The sequence below is a fragment of the Podarcis filfolensis genome (genome assembly GCF_964270895.1).
Source record: "Podarcis filfolensis genome assembly, chromosome: 16".
NCBI classification, from domain to species: domain Eukaryota; kingdom Metazoa; phylum Chordata; class Lepidosauria; order Squamata; family Lacertidae; genus Podarcis; species Podarcis filfolensis.
Window position 1 is genome coordinate 11,676,852 of NC_139620.1, and position 14,791 is coordinate 11,691,642.

At 50.6% G+C, this 14,791-nt stretch overlaps 2 protein-coding genes across 2 annotated transcripts in view; one reads left to right on the forward strand and one right to left on the reverse strand.

Moving 5' to 3' along the window:
* Positions 1-37: 37 nt before the first annotated feature.
* Positions 38-3,127, reverse strand: LOC310751825 (glyoxal reductase-like). The gene is made up of 2 exons (XM_083591545.1): positions 3,104-3,127; positions 38-1,417 (listed from the first exon to the last, which is right to left on the reverse strand). The coding sequence occupies exon 2, from the start codon at positions 1,375-1,377 to the stop codon at positions 553-555; it is 825 nt and encodes a 274-aa protein (XP_083447671.1). The 5' UTR covers positions 1,378-1,417; positions 3,104-3,127; the 3' UTR covers positions 38-552.
* Positions 3,128-11,864: 8,737 nt separating this feature from the next.
* The window catches only part of LOC310751657 (sodium/calcium exchanger 1-like), a 28,592-nt gene continuing 25,665 nt past the window's right edge, over positions 11,865-14,791 (forward strand). The window contains exon 1 of the mRNA XM_083591061.1: positions 11,865-12,775. The gene's annotated coding sequence lies outside the window, so the exon portion shown is untranslated. The remainder of the gene's footprint in view (positions 12,776-14,791) is intronic.

A 14,791-nucleotide genomic window follows, 5' to 3' on the forward strand; every position in this document is an offset into this window, starting at 1 on the left:
ATGTGTCGAAAGAAAATTAAACTCAAAGGGACGCAGAGAAATTGAATTCCTGTTTAATATTGCTCTTTTCGTCTTACAGCAGAAATAGGGAGCCTGTGGGCCTCCAGATGCTTTTTTAAGACTCCCAGCTCCCATCCTCCCTCACCGCAGGCCATGCCGGATAGGGAGTTCAACCACATCTGGAGAGCCACAGATTTCTAGCCCTGCCCTAGAGTTCTCTTTCCAGGAGGAGGTGGTAAAGGCAGAGACGAGGGAAGACCGAGTTTCTCCATCCACTGGCATTTTCTCTTCTGAATTTAAAGGCTGGCTGATGGAACTGCAATATGATAAAGGCACTGCTTTCAAATGGGATTCTCCAACTGGGTGGAGATCAGTCCTGAAATTATTATATTCAGTCTCGCATCCCCCATGTCTCTGGCGAACGCCTGGTCTGCCAGATGTTGCCGGACTCCAACTCCCACCATCCCTGACTGCTGATTATGTTGGCTGGGACCTGGTGGGAACTGGAGTCCAGCAACATCTGGAATGCCCATCTTCCCCCCCACCCCTGTTTTACGCCACATTGGTGGGATCCCAGCAATAGCGCTTCCCACAATCCAATGCACCCAGCTCCTCCATATCCGCTGGGCTCAACTCCCAACCCCAAAGCTGGCTGTTTTCCACCACACGGCTCGGGGTGGCAGACTTGGGGATGACACTCACTCCTTGCTGCAGAGCCCAGCGCAGCAAGACCTGGGCAGGCGGGCGCCCGTGTCGTGCGGCGACCTTTACCACCTCTGGCCGCCCCACCAGCTGGCCGGTCCCCAGCGAGGAGTAGGCCTGCAGGTGGATGCCCTTGCTCCGGCAGAAGCCCAGCAATTCCCCCTGTGCCAGTTCTGGGTGGAACTCCACCTGGAGGACGGAGGGGGGCACCCGGCACACTGCCAGCAGCTCCTCCAAATGCTGGATGCTGTAATTTGAGACCCCGATGGCCCGGAGCTTCCCGGCCTGGTACAGCCTCTCCAGAGCCCGCCAGCTCTGCTGCCGCCGTTCCCGGTTGCCCTTGTCCTCCTGCGGCCGGCCTTGGGTCCCGGGCCAGTGGATGAGGTAGAGGTCTAAGTAATCACAGCCCAGCTCCTCCAGGCTTCGCAAGCAGGCTCTTTCGGCCGCCTCCTGCCCCTGGTCCCTTGGGCTCAGCTTGCTGGTTAGGAAGACGTCTCCCCGAGCCAGGCTATGGCGCGGCAGCAGCTCCCTCAGAGCGTGCCGGATGGTGGACTCATTGCCGTAGACGGCGGCCGTGTCCACCAAGCGGTAGCCATTCCTGAGAGCAGCGTCCAGGCTGAGGCGCACGGCCTCCTCACCCTGCAAACGGAAGGTGCCCAGCCCCAGAAGAGGCATCGGGGCTCCAGTGTTCAGCCATACTGTGCGCTCTGGTGCCCTGGAAGAGATAAAAGTGAGGGTAATAATAATAATAATTTATTTGTACCCCGCCCATCTGGCTGGGTTTCCCCAGCCACTCTGGGCGGCCTCCAACAAACACTAAAAGTACATTAAAATGTCACACATTAGAAACTTCCCTGAACAGGGCTGCCTTCAGATGTCTTCTAAATGTCAGGTAGTTGTTTATCTCTTTGACATCTGGTGGGAGGGCGTTCCACAGGGTGGGCGCCACTACCGAGAAGGCCCTCTGCCTGGTTCCCTGTAGCTTTGCTTCTCGCAGTGAGGGAACCTCCAGAAGGCCCTTGGCGCTGGACCTCAGCGTCCAGGCAGAACGATGGGGGTGGAGACGCTCCTTCAGGTATACTGGGCCAAGGCCATTTAGGGCTTTAAAGGTCAACACCAACACTTTATATTCCACTGTGCCCCTCGGGAAGGTCTGCTGCGCTCAGCCATCCAACTTTCTGCCACAGGAAGGGTAGGAGCTGTGCCCCTCGAGATGTTGCTGGACTCCTGTCATGGACTGGCTGGGCAAAGAGGAATGGTGGGAAGCACCAGCTGGGGAACCCCCAAAGGGAAGAAGGCTCAGAGCCCGGGGATCAGTGGTGGGATGGGGATGGGTGGTCAGAAGGAGAAGACTAGGAAGAGGAGGTGTTGGAAGCTGAAGAGGTAACAGGGTTTAGTGAGCAGGAGGAGTCTGTGGCAGAAGTTCAGAATCAGAGTATGGAGAGGAGGGGTGGGGCAAGAGGCAGAGATGGGTCAGGCTGCTGAAGAAGCCAGGGTGTCTCCCCCTCCTGCTGTGAACAGTTCTACCCCCCCCCCCCCGGTCTCCCAGAACACGGAATGAAGAGGGTGGAGCAAAGAGAGACAAGGCAAAGGAGTCTTGGGTTACCGGGAAAGGTCCTGGGAAAGAGAAGTCTTAGGGAGCAGTGGGAAGGTGGGGACCCTCAGTCCTTGCAACTGCCTCATTGGGCTGAGACCTACTGGGAAGAGGTGTGGGGACCACTAGGCCTGAGCTGTTTTGGTTTCTTTGAATAAAGTTAAATTCACTGACACTGGGTGTTGGATTGCTGACCTGCCCCTGACAACTCCCAGCAGACTGGCGTCCTCCCATGAGGACCACAGGTTGTGGGTACTGCAGGGCTGCTGCTCTCCATCCCACCCCTCCTGGTGTTGTTATGCACCTAGCAAAGTGAAGGGCAGCCATGGGGCACCTGCAGCCCTACAGATGTTGGGACTGCAACTCCCACCATCCCTGACCATTGGCCATGCTGGTTGGGGCAGATGGGAGTTGGAGTGCAGCAACATTTCGGGGGCCACTATCCCAGGCAGCTACCTGGTCCAGCTTCAGCTTAGATACCTCCAGCAAACCAGCGAAACCACCTCTGTTCCACCGTCAAGCGGTATTAGGAAATTAGCTGGACGGGCCTAGCCCAAGACAGTAGTTTCTGCGCTTGGAACGATTCCGAGCACGTCTACTCGGAGCTGAGGTTTAACGGGGTTTGCGCCTTAATAAGTGGGCTTAAGATCCGAGCCTCGGAGGGGATAATTAGCAAGCAAAGTAAGCGGGTATTATGGGCTGAAAATCAGGCGTGTGTTTGGGTTTCTCTGCAGGAATCTGCAATTCTGGAAGCACTGTTGGGCGCAAAGTACTTGTGCAAGGAGTGGAAACGGGTAAATCACACACCCTTCGTCACATGCAAAAATTAAAGGTGGGGCAGCCCTGGCTTCCCTCCCCCGCGGAGCCCTTACCAGGATTCCAAAGCTATTTTCCCCTTGAAAAAGGGGTAAGTTCCCAGAGGTGACAATTGCTGGGCTCATTGTTTTTTTTTAAAAAAATAATATTTATTAAAGTTTTAAAGGTTACAAAAAGAAAAAATAGAAAACACCATACTAAACAAAAACAAGACAACACATCACAATAAGGAAAAAGAGAAAAAAAAGAAAAAGAAAGAAAAAAAACAGAAAAATAAAAACAACTAAAAAACACAACGAACCTTCCCATAACTTATCTTTCATTTGCTTGTTTCCTTGACCTCCTCACACCTCCCTTTTTTGTATTCTAGTTCCGTTAGCTATTTCAGCAAATCCTTTCCATCTTTTCCAGTTTTTGTCCTATAATTTATCTTAATATAATGTAACTTTACTTTCCCTCCTTTCACCAATTAACAGTCTGTTTTTTCTTAATCCTTTATAACATTTCTGCTAAAACCGCATAACTTCATTCCAACATCCTTCTAACATTCCTTAATTTTACAATGTTTCTGTAAATAAACTTTAAATTTCTTCCAATCTTCTTCCACCGACTCTTCTCCCTGGTCTCGGATTCTGCCAGTCATTTCCGCCAGTTCCATGTAGTCCATCACCTTCATCTGCCATTCTTCCCGGGTGGGTAAATTTTGTGTCTTCCAGTACTTTGCAATAAGTATTCTTGCTGCTGTTGTGGCATACATAAAGAAAGTTCTATCCTTCTTTGGCACCAATTGGCCGACCATGCCCAGGAGAAAGGCCTCTGGTTTCTTCAGGAAGGTATATTTAAATACCTTTTTCATTTCATTATAAGTCATCTCCCAGAATGTCTTAATCCTTGGGCACGTCCACCAAAGGTGAAAAAATGTACCTTCAGTCTCTTTACATTTCCAACATTTATTATCAGGCAAGTGATAAATTTTTGCAAGCTTGACTGGTGTCATGTACCACCTGTAAATCATTTTCATTATATTCTCTCTTAAGGCATTACATGCCGTGAACTTCATACCTGTGGTCCATAACTGTTCCCAGTCAGCCATCATAATATTATGTCCTACATCTTGTGCCCATTTAATCATAGCTGATTTCACCGTTTCATCCTGAGTGTTCCATTTCAACAGCAAGTTATACATTCTTGACAAGTTCTTAGTTTTGGGATCTAACAGTTCTGTTTCCAATTTTGATTTTTCCACCTGGAAGCCAATTTTTTGTCCAAATTATACGCCTCCATTATTTGGTAATAATGGAGCCAGTCTCGCACTCTATTTTTTAGTTTTTCAAAACTCTGCAGTTTTAATCTATCTCCCTCTTGTTCCAAAATTTCCCAATATTTCGGCCATTTGGCCTCCATATTGAGCTTTTTCTGAGCCTTCGCTTCCATTGGTGACAACCACCTTGGGGTTTTATTTTCAAGCAAGTCCTTATATCTTATCCAGACATTAAACAGTGCTTTTCTGACAATATGGTTTTTAAACGCTTTATGTGCTTTGACCTTATCATACCACAAATATGCATGCCACCCAAATACATTGTTAGAACCTTCTAAGTCCAGCACATCAGTGTTTTCAAGAAGCAGCCATTCTCTCAGCCAGCAAAAAGCGGCTGATTCATAATAAAGTTTAAAGTCTGGCAGGGCAAATCCACCTCTTTCTTTAGCATCAGTTAATATCTTAAATTTTATTCGAGGCTTCAATTGCTGGGCTCATTGTTAGCCAAGGGAAAGCCAAATCTCATCACCTGACTTGCCTCAGGCTCCAGACATGCAAAGGAAGTTCTACTGTACTTTTGGGTGGTGGGTACTTAAGACATATTTGTCTATGCTAATCTTATACCTGAGTCTTGCCCTGCCATGTCTGCTTATGCTAATCTTGTACCAAGGACTTGTCTGGACATGTTTGCCAAGGTTAACCCCTCCCCTTTTGTGACATGTCAGTGATGTAGCAGTGATGCTGTACGAACTGTATTCTGGGATATGGTGGGAAAGTTTTAAAAGTCTTTGTCACCCCATCCTCAGGGTTCAAATTTCCTCTTTGAAACTATTTCGCAATAAACTTTGGTCTACAGCTATTTGCTCCGGTTGGTGGCTGGGATCCTTCCTTTATTCCACAGGGACCCGCGGGCTCTGCCTGATGAGCTGGGTGACTGAGCAGCCTCACACCTAGATTTTTCCGTAACAATATCCCACTTTATCACTACCCGAAGGAGTCTCAAAGCGGCTAACATTCTCCTTTCCCTTCCTCCCCCACCACAAACACTCTGTGAGGTGAGTGGGGCTGAGAGACTTCAAAGAAGTGTGACTAGCCCAAGGTCACCCAGCAGCTGCATGTGGAGGAGCAGAGACACGAACCCGGTTCCCCAGATTACGAGACTACCGTCCTTAACCACTACACTACACTGGCTCTCTGGGAGCTGGGAGGGTGCTGGGAATTATAATTCTGTGGGTGGGGGTAAACTACAATCCCCAAGATTCTTTGGTGGGGAGAGGGAGCCACCTGCTTTAAATGCATGGTGTGTATAGGATGTCTCTTCAGAGGAGCCACCAGAAAGAAGGTGTTCATGAGGGAAAGTGGAGTTTGATGGTGGAGAGGACCAGGACACAGCGATAGAGCACTCACTACTTTGCATACAGACTGTCCCAGGTGCCATCCCTGGCATCCTCAGGTGGGGCTGGGAATGTCTGAAACTCTGGAGAGCCTCTGCCGGTCAGTGTAGACAATGCTGAGCTGGATGGGCCAATGGTCAGACTTAGTGTAAGGAAGCTTCCTACAAATCAAGGGACTGGGGTGCCCCATGGCTCAGAGGCAGAGCATCTGCTTGTGGGTGGAGATTGAATCCTGAGCGGCCTCTCTGAGGAAGGCTTCCCACCTGAAACCCAGGGAGGGTGGGGGGTGGGGCACTGCCACTCAGCGTAGACCAGCCTTTCTCCATCTTGGGTCCCCAGATGTTCTTGAACTACAACTCCCATCATCCCTGACCACTGGCCATGCTGGCTGAGAATGGTGGGAGTTGCAGTCAAATAACGTCTGAGCATCTAAGGTCGAGAAAGTTGGCAGACTGTTCTGAGCTAGATGGACCAATGGTCTGATTTGCTTGAGGTCAACTTCCTATGTTCCTCCTGGGGAGACCTACTTACGCCGCCTTATATTGGTGCTTCTTTTTAATTCTCTCTCCCCCCCCCCCACACCATTTATCTGTGCCATTCTAAGTACAGGGGCATACACATTATTGTTGTTGTTTATTGTTGACATCCTTTTGTCTCAAGAGACAATGGAGTGCGCCTCTGGGGATGAAGTTAAAGAGCTGCATTAGCAGCACCAAAGTGACCTCCTCTGGGAGCAAGCCTGGGCAGTATCATGCATATGGGTGTCCTGGGTTGCCCAGACAACAACACCCCCCTCTCGGCCTCACTGAGGTGGTGCAATGGAAAGCAGAGCAATACGTTTGGCTCCAGCTTGGCTGCAGGAGTTGCTGGAAGGCATACATCATCATCATCACTATTATTATCCTTTCACATACTCAGGCATCTGGTTGGCCCCTGTGAGAACAGGATTCTGGACTAGATGGGCCGTTGGTCTGATCCACCCAGGAGCTCCTTATATTCTTAAGTTACCAAATGTTGGTGCGTTGGGTGGGTGGGTGGAATCCCTGGGCTGAGCCCCCGTTCAGCTCCCTGGCTTCATCGTTCAAAGGCTAGGTTCAAATCTCTGCTGAGCCAAAATAACTTGCTGGCCTCTGGCCAATCCCCATCTCTCAGCTTAATGTTGCAGGAACAATTTATTCTCTATTGGCAATAGGCCATAACACAAAAAAAAATCTGTGTAATTATACAAGAAGTCCAGGAGTTATAAATAAATAACCTGGGGGGAAATTGTGGACTTCCCTATGTTGTTGGACTCCGAATCCCATAAGCCCCAGCCAACCATGGCCAGTGGTCAGGGATGATGAGAGTTGTAGTCCAACAACATTTGGAAGGCCACAGGTTGCCTAATATCCACAAAAACATTCACCACCCTTTTCCAGTCAACGCACAGCTTCAATCTAAAACCAATTCCATGAGTGTCAACGTAAAGCCAGCTACTAATCTAGTGATGACCCTCTGGGAGTTAGCCAGCTCAGAATTGATTTTTTGTACATCCAACCAATACCATCACCCCTCTTGTAACTCATTAAGAAACTTAAGACAAGCTTCCTCCAGAACTGTATACATCGTTATGTGTCGCGAGGAATGCCTTCCACAATTATTTCCCATCATTCTTTGCCCACATAACCAAAAATGGAGCAGCCTTCTTAGCTGGGCATCGGGTGTCCTCCTTAAGTTCCATAAAACAAGTCCATTATGGGGATGCACGTAGGAATTTGTTTATGGGCACCAGAGTTTAAGAAGCTAGAATGCGTGCAGAGGAAGTAGACCAAGGGCTTATCCACACTTCTGCTTGTTCCCTGCGCAGGCCGAAGCAGTTTCCCCCTTGCCCCCCCCCGTCACAGGGAAAACCTGCTCTTTAGTGCTAAATCAGAGCAAACGTCAATCGGGAGAAACCCCGAATTGCCATTTGCTCTGATTGTGCGTTAAAGAATGGTTTTCCCCAGGGAAACCAATGGGCAAGAGGATGAGCCCCAAAACGAAGGACAGCCTGGAAACCGAGTCTAGGAATGGTTGAGGGAGTTGGGTTTGTTTAGCTTGGAGAGGAAAAGACTGAGGGCTTCTCACCTTGCTGCCTTGTCCTGCCCCTTTTCCCCAGGGACAACCTGCTCTTTATTGCTGAATTGGAGCAAACAGTCGGGTTTTCCACTGATTGACATTTGCTCTGATTTTGTAAAAAGGAGCGGGTTTTCCCAGGGAAAGTGGCACTGCAAATGGGAAATCTCTCGGACCCAAGCAAAGGTTGGATGAGCCCCAAGATGTGACGTGGCAGCCATCTTTAAATATCTGAAAGGGCTGAAAAGTGGAAGATGGTGCAAGCTTGTTTTTTGTGGCACCAGAGGATAGGACCCAAATTGATAAATTCAAATTACAAGAAAGAGGATTTCAGTGAATCAGTACAAAGAGCTTTCTGAGGGTAAGAGCTGTTTGACAGTGGAACAGACTGCCTCAGGCATGCAAGGGGAAATGGAAAGGAAGGGAAGAGGAAAAAATAAAACACAGCCACCAGTTCTTAAATGGTTCTTCTTCATAAGGTAATTGAAATCAACAGTAAGCAAAAAAAGATTAAAACAAATGTCAGCATTCTTCATGCCTGGACAGGCTTGCCTTAACAAAAATGTTTTAAGCAGGTCTGAAAAGAGTACACTGGCTGATGTCAATGGGCAGGGAGTTCCAACGTGTAGGTGCTGCCACACTAAAAGTTCCATTTCTTACAATTGCAGAACAAGTATTTTGTGGCACCAGTAGCTGTGCTACTTCTGCAGATTGAAGCAGCCAAGATCGATTCCTTAGTGCTGTAAGATTCTGTTGACAACTTTATTGAACTACCCCCAACAATATCACAAGGGGGTTCGTTGATAGTGCCTAACCTGTTATTTCCTTTGTACAGTCTAATATAATTCATACATTTAAAAAAAAACAAAAACCTGACTTATAGCTCTGCCAGAAGGCCTTGGCAATGTTCACCAAAGTTGTCCTTCCAATAAAATATCATTGGACGCAAATTTGACGGATACTGGGAGATGTTGTGTAAATTTAATACTTTTGGCAAAATTTCAATTATATTTCCCCCCTGCCAAAAAAGTGGGGCGGGGGGGTGGAACACAAAAATTGGAGAGTTGGTAGCAGTAGCAGTAAATAGCCAGCAGAGAGCACCACACACCACATGGTACTTTGAGGGTGGAGAGGGAGAGAGAGAGAGGGAAAGAAATATCATATACTGCACACCTTTCCTTTTGGGGATGGAGAAGCTATAAGGAAATACTATCCCAGAGTCCTTTTTTAAAGAAATGCAACATCTCCTCTCTAGATCCAGCACCTGAAACATCCAGATCCACCTCTTGCTGTGGGGTTTTTCCGCTTGCCTTACTCAAGCCACACCCCAGCACCTTAAATATCCCTCCTGATCCCTCCCCCACAACCTTTCTCAACAGGCTGCAAATTGGGGTGATGGGTGGTGCGGTGGGTTAAACCACAGAGCCTAGGACTTGCCGATCAGAAGGTCGGCGGTACGAATCCCCGCAACGGAGTGAGCTGCCATTGCTCGGTCCCTGCTCCTGCCAACCTAGCCGTTTGAAAGCACATCAAAGTTCAAGTAGATAAATAGGTACTGCTCTGGCGGGAAGGTAAACGGTGTTTCCGTGTGCTGCTCTGGTTCACCAGAAGCGGCTTAGTCATGCTGCCCACATGACCCGGAAGCTGTACGCTGGCTCCCTCGGCCTATAGAGCGAGATGAGCGCCGCAACCCCAGAGTTGTCCGCGACTGGATCTAACGGTCAGGGGTCCCTTTACCTTTACTATAGGAATGCCGGAAATTGCCTGATACTGACTCAGGCTCTTGGCCTATCTACATCAGTATTGTCTACACTGACTGGCAGCAACTCTCCAGGGTTTCAGGCAGGGTTCTCTCCCATCTCTACCCAGAGATGCCAGGGATTGAACCTGGGACTTTCTTCTGCATGCCAAGCAGCTACTCTGCCACTGAGCTACCAACAACCTTCCTGGTAAGAAGAAAGGTTCTAGTCCTCATGATTCAGGATGCAGAGCTGCTTCAAAGAGAAACACAGGAAGCTGCCTGGTACTGAGTCAGACCATTGGTCCAGCTGGCTTGGTATTGTCCACACTGACTGGCAGCAGCTGTTCAGGGTTTCAGGCAGGGGTGTCTCCCAGCCCCTAACTGGAGATGCCAGGAATTGAACACAGGACCCTGTGCATGAAAAGCAGGTGATACAGCCCTTTACCAGCTGACAGCTATTTCCCTTTCTCTACCTGACTGCTGAAGTGGGGGATCCTGGGGAAACCCGCCTCCCCTCCTTCTCTTCCTCCCCCAGATCAGACAGATAAGTGGCAGTCCCTGCTGCTTTGAATAGGGGAATTCCTTCTTCCCACTCAAGTTGTTCCAGCAAAACACACACACACACACACACACACACACACACACACACACACACACGTGCTCTGTAATAACCTGCAGGTTTTTGAATAAAGATATCTACTGGAGGAGCGGAGACGTTTGCGGCTCTGCAAACTGGGCAGGGGTTAGGAGAAGGAAAGCTCCTGTAGGCGAAGGGACAGGGAGCAGTTCAGGACGCAGCTGACACCAGCGCCACCCCTTTCCCTTTCTTCCTTCCAGCCCCCACATCTTGGCCGAGGGAGCCAGCAGAAAGTAAGGGACCGCAGCCAGAGGAATAACACCGCGTGCCCAGAATACAGAGCCAGCCAGGCAGCCGAACCGGCGGAGGCAGAGAGAGAGATGGGAGGACCTGTCCTGCATAGCGCCTCCTGGCGGCAGACGCTGGAACTGCTCTGCTTATTGGGCTGCGTGTTTATTCAGTACCCCTTCCCCTCTGCTCTGCGACCCCACAGCCCCGCCCTTCTTCCAAAAAGCGGGAGGGAAAAAAACACCCCACATTCCCGTGCTTCAAAAAAGACGCTCTCGCCCTGCAGCGCCTCCTGCTGGAAGCGGAGAGGATTGGCAGTGGCGGGGAGTTCCGCTGGCGCCCCTGCTTTTACGACCACCACCACCACTGAGTTGCTGGGCTTTTCTGCTTTGTGGTGAAATCCCTTATCTTTGGGGTGGTGAATCTCGACCAGGCACGGATAAGCCAGCCTTCCCCCAGCTTTTATATATTGCTGTGCAATCTTGGGGCCGGGGTGCAGGGTGGGGAGAAGAAAGGGACTGCGTGATGGTAGGGAGCGAGGAGAGTGTATATCTGGGGCGGGGTGTAAGAAATTGGGTTTTCCTATATGTCAGAAATGAGGAACCTGTGGTCCCCCAGATACTGGCCGTGATGGAAGCTGGAGTTCAGCAAAATCTGGAAAGAAGAACGGCAATTGGGGAGGAATTAGGATTTTCCTGGGAGTCCCCTGGGGAACTAAAGTCCACCTTTTTAGCCAGGGGAGGGGATTTAGAGCATTTCTTATAGATGACTGGGTCATTCTTGGATGGTGGATTACAGTTCTCTCTTGGTCATTGGAGCTGAGGATGGTACACGGACTTCCTTATTGAACACTGGAAAGATCGCATCAGATTTGGGGCTGTGTGGGGAGAATTAGGTTTAGAACTGGGATTAGGTTTTTGGGGAGGGGATCAGGGCCTTCCCCACCGCCTCAGGCGACTGGGCTTCAATAAGAGGAGGTGAGTTACTTCCCTGTAAATGTACCCCACCCCCCGCAGGATCTCACAGTTGGTCCCGGTGGGGGAGCAAGTAGGATCCTGTTGGTAAGCGATGGGAACACAGAAACCACCTCGGAACACAGGATCAAGACGCATGTAGCTCAGTGTTGTCAACACTGGCTGGCAGCGGCTCCCCTGGGTTCGAGGCAGGATTCTCTTTCCTACCTGCAGATGCCGGGGAATCGAACCAAGGACCTCTCTGCATGCAGAGCAGATGCTCCACCGCTGAGCTACGGCCCTCTCCAGGATTTCAGACGGCAGACATCCCCATCCCTACCTGCAGGTGCCGGGGGACCGAACCTGAGAGCCTTCTGCACGCCGAGCAGATGCTCCAGCATGGAGTTACAGCTCTGCCCCAAAGGGCCTCCTGTGATGGAGTAGAAATGGGATGTTCTCATTAGGGTGGGAGGAAACGTCTAGGACATCCTTCACTCCCCCTAGGAAGCCCCTTCTAGCCTCCTCGCACCCACACCAGCCAGATTTTCCTTGCTTATCTCTATCTCTCCCCCCCCCCCCCACCCGCCTGGCTGTGATCTGCATCCCCAAACAACCGGCCCTCCCAGGACAAAATCGATCGGGCTGGCTGATGGATGCTGCCAATATGGTCCCTTCTGGTGTCTGTGGGTTTGATGGAGAGGATGTGGTACCCTGGTGGGATCCGTGGTAGGAAGCAGGAGGAGGAGGAAGGGGAAGAAGATGATCCGGGGAAGAAGAAAAAAAAGACAGTAGGTGTTTTTTTTTGGAGCAGCGACATCTCTCCCCCCCACTGCTCCATTGCAGAAGCTGCGCGCGGTCCTCTCCGCTCCCCCCACCCCACCACTCCGCCCGCCCCACCAAGACTCTCTCCAGGGTGGAGCAAAGAGGAGGAGGATGCTGGTCGCATAAGCTGAGCATCTTCTCCGTGCCAGGGACCGGGGGAATCTGCTGGGGAAGAAGGGGGGCGAAGAGAGAGCTGTTTTGCTGGCACCCCAAAGCCTCACATAGGCGGCGCCCCCCCAGCCTGGTCTAATAGATCCGCTCTTGCTTTGTAAGCAAAAGGGGCAGAGCAGGCTGGGGGGGTAGGGCACAGAGGAGGAGAGGGGAGCGGGAGACACCCGCTCGCTTGCAACATGGACAAGTGATTGAAGGCGACAAGTCAGCTCTCCGTCCCAGCCTCTCCCCCAACATAGACACCTGCCCCCCCCGCCCCGCTGGTGGATCTGCACGGATCTGAAGGGAGGAGGGGGCAAGGAGTCGCCCCCTCCCATCCGATTGACTTCTGCCTTTGGCTGTAAAGACATTCGGACAACCAGGTGAGGAGCTGTGTTGGGGGGGGAGGAGGGAGAAAATACCTGGGCTGGGGTATTAGAGCGGGAGGGAGGGGGTCTCCTTGCGAGGTGGATGCAATTCAGGAAGTAAGGAATTGTGATTATTTTCTGCAATGAATTCTGCAGCGGTCTTCTCACCCAGTCTCATCTTTATATATAAAAAAGTTAAATGTGGCAATAGAATGGGTTTGTTTGTTTTTTGCGGGGGGGGATATTTTTAAAAAATCTGTCTATATGTGCCCCCAAAATATGTCATGTTGTGTGCCCCCCCTGGGTAGAGGTGGGCTTTGTGGGGCAAACATGCATTCCTAAGATGTTTGCTCTGAGAAGGATGGGGTTCAGACACGGTGTGCTGGGGAGGGAGGCAGAGAACAAGGCAGGGAGATTGTAGCCAATTGAGCTCTACTTAGAGTAGACCCAGCGGAACCCATGGACCTAAGTTAGTGATGTCCATTTGCTTGTGAGTATTATAGTGTCTGGGAAGGGAATGGGTGGCTGGTCGTTTGGGGAAGTGGGGATGGGATCAGAGAAAACTGGGGGAGGACAAAATAATAATAATAATAATAATAATAATAATAATAATAATAATAATAATAATAGAAATCCGGGATGGTTAAAAGGAGGGAGGAGTATTTTCGGCTCAAGGACCAAGAGGTCTCTCCCACTATTTCTCAGCTCTGTACCTCCCCAGACTTGGGAAGAATACACCCCATGCATTTTAACTGTAACACACACATACATATGCAGAGAAGTTTTAAGGTTCAGTGATCCCAGTCAAATCCCCCCTCCACTTTTTCCCCAAACACAGACAGAGTGCAGATTTCTCGGCTCATCTCATTGCTGATTCTCTCCCATACCTCTTTTCCCCACCACCCACCGCTGTCCAGGAATCACTTTTAACACAAACACAACAAGAAACAGAGAGCCCCGGCTGAATCTTGGCTCCTGGCTGGGACTGCCAGTGCCAAGGATTTAACCAGGGGGATTCCCTCCCCCCCTGCCCGCCTCCACACACTTCCTTTTCCTCCTCCCCATCCACTCCGTGTGAAAAGAGGTTGCAGGGGGAGGAGGGTGGCTCCTGCCTTCAAATCAATGGGAAACCAGCAACAGGAACTGCACCAAGGCAGAAATTGGGGGGGGGGGTGAGGAGGGAAGCACGTGGGTGCCTAGCCTGGCACCAGCCTGGGCACATTTGCACCGCCTTGCACGAGGGCATCCGCTGAGTCTTGTGCGGAGTGGCAGCAGCATGCACACTTGAGGGGTCTTTCTCTCCCCCCCCCCATATGCATGAGGTCAGGCTGTGCAAAGACTTTTAAAACGCTTTGATTTTTCTGCTGGGAAGCCTCTTGCAGAGCAATCGCAACAGGGTCTGGTGCTCATGGAACTCTGATGTTCCTTGCATCTTAAATGTGGCACAATTCTGGGGAAAGGCTCCATGGTACAGCATGTTAGCATCTGCTTCGCACAGAAGGTTCCATGTTCAATCCCCAGTGTCATCTGCAGGGAGGGACCCTTCCCTGAAATCCTGGAAAGATGCTGCCAGTCAGTGTGGACAGTACTGGCCTAGATGGACCAACGGTCTGGCTTGGTGTATTGCAGTTTTCTAGGGGCAGGCACGAACCCGTGCAGAAAGGGAATTCGGTTGGGTGTGAGTGTGCAAACGTGCTGAGGAGGTTTCGGAGGGCCACACATATAAGAGAGGGCCCGGCAGAGGCTGAATTGTTCAAGGCAGAAATAATTGCAAGCGGAAAAAGGCACATGAAATGGCGAGAGGTCAAAAGGGCTTGCAAACAGAGGACACCACTGGCTACTCTGGCTGCCACAGGTGTCTTGGGGGCAGGCCCCACACAGCCTGGTGCTGGACGGACACAACTTGACTGGCTGCATCCCAGCGGGTAGCTCCTTCTGCCAGGTGCCCCTGTTCTGCCAAGGAGCCCTGGGCATATGTCGCTTTCCCCGCCTCCCCCAGGGGATTCTTGGGATGTCCTCCTAGAGCCAAGG